General features: G+C 40.5%; 1 protein-coding gene across 1 annotated transcript; it reads left to right on the top strand.

The window, feature by feature from the left end:
- Positions 1-413: 413 nt before the first annotated feature.
- LOC111022040 (cation/H(+) antiporter 24-like) lies at positions 414-3,409 on the top strand. Its single transcript, XM_022299202.2, has 3 exons — positions 414-814; positions 974-1,981; positions 2,084-3,409. The coding sequence occupies exons 1-3, from the start codon at positions 539-541 to the stop codon at positions 3,224-3,226; spliced, it is 2,427 nt and encodes an 808-aa protein (XP_022154894.1). The 5' UTR covers positions 414-538; the 3' UTR covers positions 3,227-3,409.
- Positions 3,410-8,191: the final 4,782 nt, after the last annotated feature.

Raw genomic sequence — 8,191 nt, 5'->3', positions numbered from 1 at the left:
CCATAAAAATGTATTTGTTGGCTAAACTCAAGATTTTAGAGCGGGGAGTAGTTTTAGATTTTTACATCAAAAAACATCCGACAATGAAACTTAGAAAAGTTGAAACTCAGATAGATTCTCTCCATCCACATTTATTTTCTTTCTAGTTCGAATTTCTTTATTGTTATTATTTTCCTTTTATTTGTATAACTGGGAGGTTTTCTCCCAAATACCCTTAGCGTGACGTATGTGATAAAGTTCTGCAACATTTTTTAAAATTTCAATTCTACTCTTAATCTCTAAAACCAATATATTATAGATATAGGAGCATTATATTAATTTTGTATAATTTAGGCGTGAGAAAAATAGGAAATTAAAGTTGACAAAATGACAGCAACCACACAGAGGGAAAAGGAGAATGGTCGATTGGCCGTAAAATACGATCAAGTATAAAGAATCCTTAATCCATTGAGCGCACGTCCACACTCTGTGTGAAAATTTTTTCTTCTCTTTTTTTTTCAATTATTTTTTAATTAGTTTGTAGTTAAAATATTTTTGCATGGTAATTAGGGTGGTGGCTTTTGCCGGCGGTGGAATGCAGAGATTCCAGGTGGTCGGCGGAACCGACTCCCCTCCCCAAGACGCCGCCGCCGCCGCCGTTTTCTGCCGGAAAACCCATGCGACCGCCACCGGCATCTTCTATGGAACAAGCCCTTTGGAAAATTCAGTGTCCGCTCTGGTTTTGGATATTGTGTTCGTCATTCTCGTCATTCATATCCTCCACTTGCTCCTCGGCCGCCCTCTTAAACAGCCCAAAATCATTTCTCAGATCCTCGTAAGATCTTCTCTTCTCTCTTCCAACTCAATTCTTTAGACAGAAATGTTAGAATCTAGTGGCAATAATTGATAGAATAATAAAAAAATCTTACTTTTAAGATGCAATAATTGTATGAAATTATATATGGAATTGAAACGTTTTTGTGTGTAAATTAAGGGCGGTATTATCATTGGACCATCCGTTCTGGGGCACAACAAGAATTTCAAAGGGACCATGCTCCCTGATGACGTATGTTTCTTGCTGGGAAACATTGGGATAATCGGTTTCATGTACTTTTTGTTCATCTCGGGAGTGAAAATGGATCTGACACTTTTGAAGAAGTCGGGAAGGAAGGAATTCTGCATCGCGTCGTTTAGCGTGGTGATCCCCTTGATCTTGAACATCACGTTCGCTTTGTTGATACGCAAGTCCATGGACAAAGAGCTCGCCAAATTCTCCTCCATTGGGGCAGTTACTTCCTCTCTAGCTATCACGGCCTTCCCTGTTGTGTACCCAATTTTGCACGAGCTCAATCTGTTGAGCTCCGAGGTGGGGCGAATGGCGATGTCGACGTCGATAATCAGCGACGCGGTGGGCATTAACGCGATCCTGGCGTTCGAGGCGGCAATACAAGGAGAATACAATGGGAAGAACGCAATATGGTACTTGATTTCGCTAATTGTTCTGTTGGCGTTTGTTGTGTTTGGTGTAAGAAGAGCAATGCGTTGGATTGTGGAGAAAACACCAGAAGGGCAGGCTGTGGAGCAGGGGTTTGTGGTGGCCATTTTGCTGGGGGTTTTCGTGATGGGCTTCTTGACGGATTTCTTCGGGATTGCAATCGCTAATGGGCCGCTCTGGTTGGGCCTGGCCATTCCAGATGGGCCTCCGTTGGGAACCACGCTAGTGGAGAGGAGCGAGACCATAATAATGGAGTTTCTTATGCCATTTTCGTTTGCGTTTGTTGGGCTTTACACGGATGTTTATGAAATGGCCGCGGCCGGGTGGCAAAGCTTGGCGCCTTTGTTTTTCTTGGCTCTGGCTGGCCATTTCTTCAAATTTGCTGCTACTCTCGTTGCCTCTCTTTACTTTCAGTTGCCTCTTAGAGATGGCCTCGCCGTTACCCTCATTATGTGCTTAAGAGGTGAAGTCGAACTCATTCTTTTAGTCCATTGGATAGACAAAAAGGTATCATTTTGCCACCTTCTTTCAACTTTATCAACACAACATAAAATAAAAATAAAAAAGAATAATAGGTAGATAATAAGTTTTAATTATTTATACACACAGATAATAAAGATACCAGAATTCACAATGATGGTGTTATTTACGGCGGCGGTGACAGCGACAGCGACGCCATTGATAAGGCTACTGTATGACCCGACAAGACCGTACATGGTGAGCAAAAGGAGAAGCATCCAACACAATCCACCGGGCACAGAGCTTCGGATGGTGCTGTGCATCAAGGACCAGGAGAACGTGGCGGCGCTAGTGGACTTTCTAGAGATGTCGAACCCGACTACGAGCAGCCCCTTCGGCATCTATGCGCTCCACCTGATCGAGCTGGTGGGGCGGGCGGCACCAGTGTTCATCGACCACAAGAAGCACAAGGCCCCCACCAAGTACACCGCTTCTGACACCATCCACAATGCCTTTAAGCTGTACGAGGAGGCCAGAACTGAGTTGGTTAAGTTGCACACCTACACGGCTGTGGCACCCAAGCGGTCCATGAATCAGGACATTTGTGAGCTTGCTCTTGTGAAAAAGGCCAACCTCATTGTGCTTCCTTTCAACAGGAGTGCGGGGTCAGATTCGGTGGGGTTGAATAATTCTGTGAACTCAAGTGTGCTGGAACACGCACCATGTTCGGTGGGAATTCTGGTGGAAAAGAACAATCTTCATAGCCCCATGGTGGGGCAGTCATTCTGGAACTCAATGCAGCATTTCGCGGTTCTGTTCTTGGGAGGGGCAGATGCTCGAGAGGCTCTAGCTTACGCGGACAGAGTGGTGGGGAACTTGGATGTATGCGTGACAGTGGTGCGTTTTCTGTCCTACAATGCGAGAGGTGACAACGAGTTGGAGAAGAAGCTGGATGACGGGGTGGTGACATGGTTCTGGGTGAAAAACGAGTCCAACGAGCGAGTCATTTACAGGGAAATAGTGGTAAGAAATGGGGCAGAGACAATAGGGGCCATACAAACACTGAATGAGAACTCTTACGAGCTTTTGATTGTGGGGAGGAAGCAAGGTGTAAACCCGGTTCTATTGGAGGGGCTGTCGGACTGGAGTGACCATAATGAGCTGGGGATTGTGGGAGATTATGTTGCCTCCACGGATTTCACTGCTGCGGCTTCTATTTTGGTGGTGCAGCAGCAAGTTCTGCGAGCCCACGCCAAATCTCCTTTTAACTTCTGTGCCAAGCTTAGAATTTAGATAAATCATCATATAATTCGGTAGCATCAATAATTCAATCTGTACATATTGTTATTATAATTTAGAGTCGTTTTTTTTAGTTTAACCTTATGTGAGGTTTCGAATTTGAACCTCCAAAGGTTAGGATGTATGTGTTAACAAGTACACAGATTGACGTTTAGAGTTAGTTTTGAGAATTGATGATGTGTGACACTTAACCATTCAATATGGTTTGAACTAGTGATTCTGGTGTGATTTTCTCTACCTCTAATACTCCTTTTTGATTGATCTCGATTTACTTGTTTGTTCAAGAAGGTATGCTGCACAATCTGAGTGTAACTAGGATAGAGTTCGAGATAATGTAGGGCTTAAAGACCATCTGTTTTATTAAAAGACCTTAATATAATATTACATTTTGAGATTAACAATTATATCTATTAAGTTTTGATGATGTAATTTCATTAAAGTAACCTATTCAATCTTGATATCTAAGTACAATTTGATTAATTTTGGTTTAAAAAATATCGTTAATTTTAATATAGCATTTTGAAAGTAATATATATGTGTTGAGGGAGAAACCCGAGTAGGACACACGTCGAATTTCGAGAGCGACAACATGGCACACGACCACAGACAGTCAACACCGTACTCTGTGCAGGCGTACAAATGTGTCGCCATCATAGCTGTACGGGGGAGATGCCGAGGACTACAACCTGAAACTTGTAGTCTGCTGGGAACAGGTCTGCAAGTGGAGGCACCACGCACTAACTGTCGAGAGTGTTTGCTCATCCGTCAGGGCCTCGTACAACTCGGTGTGCCCCTAAACTCCAAAACCGTTGTCCTTCCTGGTCGGCCACTTGTGCCTATAAAATGCAGGGACTTTGTGAAAGGATGTTAATCCCACAGTGGAGATGGATCTTGTTCTTGAATTTTTTGACGACCAAACCCACAAAACAAAAGGAAAATACAGGGGAATTGGGTATTACCTTTGATGAATAATTCTTCAACAAAACCCAATTGACATCACCAAATGATCTTCCTTGCTATGTCTCTGGTGAGGATCCTTGCTTGCGAGAGTAACGATTGGAAGCTCAAAGAGAATCGAGAGAGAGAGCTTGAGAGAGAAAACTGCCAGAGGAGTTTTTCTTTTTTCGTTTGTTTTTTTGTGCATAATATTTCTGCAAAAAAAAAAAAACAAGATGACATAGAAGTTACCTCACCTCATCACAAACCACCCATTTCCCTACAATTAAGCAAGGGAGTGATAAATATTAATATTAATAATTAATAATATATATATATATATATATATAATTATTCATCTAATTAATTAATTATATATTAATTAAATAAATAATTAACATTTAATTATTTAATCCCAAAATAGAACCATATTCTAAAACAATTCTCTCATATAACCTATAGTTTAATGTACATCTTATGCATGTTATCTTTAACCTATAGTTTTAATATGAATCTTATTCATATTGATCTTTTATTTGAATCTCATTCAAATAATTTCTCTCATAATATATAGTTTCAATTTAGAATTGATTTCCCTTGTTTATAAGGGTAAAAAGAAGCTAAATTGGTGTTGTTTTCTAATGTTTTATACTCAGAAACCGTATTTTAAGCTTATTATAGTGTCCAAAACCTTTCATTTGGAGTTATCTTAGGTTATACATGCATATATGACGTTTTTACATCATTTAGAGTTGATTTCTAACGGAAATTACAATTTTGTGCAAAAAAAATGCAGAGCTAGGCGCCTGGCGCCTTCCCCAATCCCGAGAATACCCTTAATGTAAAACGCGTGTTTTAGTATGATTTGAAGCTTCCCCAAGCCCTTCCACGTGTCTTCCATGCACTAAAGATTTCCAATTGAGCAACAAACCAACTAAAAGGTGTTTGAAATGGATGGCTCCCCACAAAACTCTCAACCTCCTAACCACCTTGAAGTCCCTATAAATTCAGCCACTCATTCACTTCAATTATCATCCTTAACTGATCACTTTCAGCTTTAAACACTTATTTCTCAGCTTACCTCGTTGTTTCCCTTATTTTTTAGTTGCTGTTATTTTAAACCTTACTTAATTCAAATTCATTTTTGGTTTTCAACTTGTTACTTTCTAATTATAAGCTTTAATTTTGTTCAATTAAAAATTCCAGCAAGTTCGTGCATCTTTATTTCTCTCTTTCTCTCTATCTTCGAAGTTGTAATCACACAACCTTGTGGAATTGATTGAGTATTGCTCCCCAATCTTGAAAGAGAATGGGTTAGGGTCATTCGGATTACAACTCCACCATTTCAGCTTGTTTTAATTCTATTCATCTTTTAATCATGTCGTCTACTTCCATCAACGTTCAATTCTGTTTTCTCTTTATTATCATGACCTAAATTTATTTTTCCCAAACCCAGTTATGGATAGTTAGCTAAAGTTTTTAAAATCCAACAACGCAAAAGGTGTTTTTCTTCTCTTTTATCACTTAAAGTTGTTTTCATAAGTTAAAACTTGCTTTGGCCAATTAATGTTTTAACCAAGCATTAATACTGAAAGGGTTGATACATTTTCACAACTTTAATGATTTAACTTTGGAGAGAAATACTTTAGACATAAAGATTTCGCTCGGGTAGCCTAGACATAGGACCTCGACCTAAGGTTACAATTGATTTTTATTAAAGTAAGATCTTTTTTCTAATAGACATATTAAGAATGGTCTTATACCTTCAAAATCACTTAGACATAAGCAGATCGCAAAGTAAAACCGAAGAAAATTTGTGAGAGGCATCTGATGCCTAGTTGGAAAAAATGGTTGTATTTTTAGCTAATTTGAAGTAACTGGGCTGGATTCATTGCATTGAATCTTTAAATATCAAAACCAACTTAAAATAAATTACAAAGTCACCGAACTACATCATTTTCATTAAAAAGACTTCATTTGTCCTTGAGGATTGATACTCAGAATACTCGTTCCGTTTTACTACTTGTGACGGGTGTACACTTGCGCTCTATCATTTATTGTCATTCCAAAATCCCAAACAAGAATTAACCATATATTATAATGTATCTATATACATATATTCTCTTGAGAAATTTAAACATTTCAAATTTGTCCAAAAACTTGATCCTCGTTTTACCGTTGTGAGCTAGCAAGGGGACCTAATGAACCTACAGATCAGAAGCTCCAACGATATGAGATTAATCGGTCAAACTCATTAACCGAATTAATCAATATTCGTTAATTACGGGTCACTCCATTAAAGACCTGCAGCTGCACTCTTCTCACTGCATAATGTTTTCGTGTCTACGGATATACGACCAGTAATGGCAAGTTAATCCTTCACGAGTGCTCATAACTCAAGTTGGGTCAAATTACCATTTTACCTCTGAGTTACATCTTACTCCTTAAATACCACCGCTCCTCTAATGAACAATCCGGTTATGGTCCAACCAATAACAGAAAGTCCCTCTAGGGCCAGTAAGAGGGTGGGGCCCCTTGTTCAAGTCCTGGAGTCAGCATTTAAGAGAACACTCATCTACTCCCCGAGAGTCGGAGAAAAGTGAATTCCATCTCATGAATTCATGTTCCGAGCTCCCCACTTGGTCTCGTCCCTAAAATAGTAGGAATATTGAGTCCGCAACTCAGGCCACTCTGACCCATACAAATCAAAGGACGAGTCCATAACTCACTCAGGATTGAGAATGAGTTGTCTGGTCATCCTATGAAATAGCAATCTATTAGTCAACAGCGTTACATCTAAAAATTGGCTATTTCGTGGTCCGATCTTATACAAACACATTGTATAGTATACCCCCACTCGCATGTCTCCACACGAACGTCCTGGATTTGGTCGTCTGTAACATTTACAAAGTGGACCGTATTCATAGTGTTGCCAGGATAAGGTACCAGTCTTATCCATATACTATAGACCCTTTAGGTTATTCCCGAGACATTATCCACTTGTATATCGAGGGTATATCAAATATATACCCAGTTTATATATTGTCCCGGTTACATGACAATAACCATGGATGTTTAGTTTATTGGATTTAGACAATGCATTGCTATGAATTCAACAACAAATTGACTGAATAAAACTTTATTGAATATAAATTTGTTTTTACATAAATACAAACTACGAGTTTAGGGTGAAAAACATTTCATTCAAACATAAAGGTGTCTACTCCTATTTTCTTACTTCGATTACTGACCTCAGCATCAGAGTGTCTTAGGCGAGACACCTGGAATCCTTGCGTAGGGACAAAGGCAAGGCATCCGACCGAGCTTCGTCCTTGCGTAAGGAGTCAAACACAGGTCGGCTCGAGGTTAAGGTAGACAAACCGATTAAGTTTGGGAAATATACGCCGACCCACGTCCCGGTGCATCAAATATTAGCCAAGATTGATAGAACGTCGGCTGACAACGTTCTCCAATGGCTCGAGCGACCAAACATAACTCTGGCAAGCAAGATCGAAGTAAGTACTGCAAGTTCCACTTTGACCATGGCTATGACACGAAGGATTGCCACGACCTAGAAGACCAAGTCGAATCGCTGGTCCAGCAGGGTTACTTGAAGGAGTTCGTAGGGTAGAGTGTCTCGTCCAACCAAAGGACTAAGCGCTACATCAGACGAAAGGATGCGAAGCCTAAGTCCCCAAAGAAGGATGAGCGCTTGCAGGCGATTCTTACTATTTGTGGAGGGCCGGCTGGAGGATACTCTGGAAACAAGCAAAAGGCCCTGGCCAAGGCAGGCCATGAACGACTCGGTGGCCCAAGAGTAACTAACTGTAGGGGTCGCCGAGCCTGATCCCCTATGACTTTCTCGAATGAAGAAGTCACCACGTAACTCCAACCCTATAACAATGTACTGGTCATAGTCGCTGACATTAACCACGTCCATACGTACCGAATCCTGGTGAACAGGGGAAGCTCGGCAAATGTATTGACCCTGGGTAGGGGTGTTCAAAAACACCCGGTGACCTG

The sequence above is a fragment of the Momordica charantia genome (assembly GCF_013281855.1).
Source record: "Momordica charantia cultivar OHB3-1 chromosome 3 unlocalized genomic scaffold, Mcharantia_2.0 BLBB01000003.1, whole genome shotgun sequence".
In the NCBI taxonomy this organism is placed as follows: domain Eukaryota; kingdom Viridiplantae; phylum Streptophyta; class Magnoliopsida; order Cucurbitales; family Cucurbitaceae; genus Momordica; species Momordica charantia.
Note: the sequence above shows the minus strand (reverse complement) of the source record. Positions and strands in the feature narration are given on the sequence as shown.

Excerpts from the sequence above, each read along its gene's own strand:
- LOC111022040 (XM_022299202.2), top strand. The coding sequence starts at position 539 with ATGGTAATTAGGGTGGTGGCTTTTGCCGGCGGTGGAATGCAGAGATTC. Across the intron at positions 815-973 it reads AAATCATTTCTCAGATCCTC|GGCGGTATTATCATTGGACC; the intron begins GTAAGATCTTCT and ends GTGTAAATTAAG. Across the intron at positions 1,982-2,083 it reads TCCATTGGATAGACAAAAAG|ATAATAAAGATACCAGAATT; the intron begins GTATCATTTTGC and ends TTATACACACAG.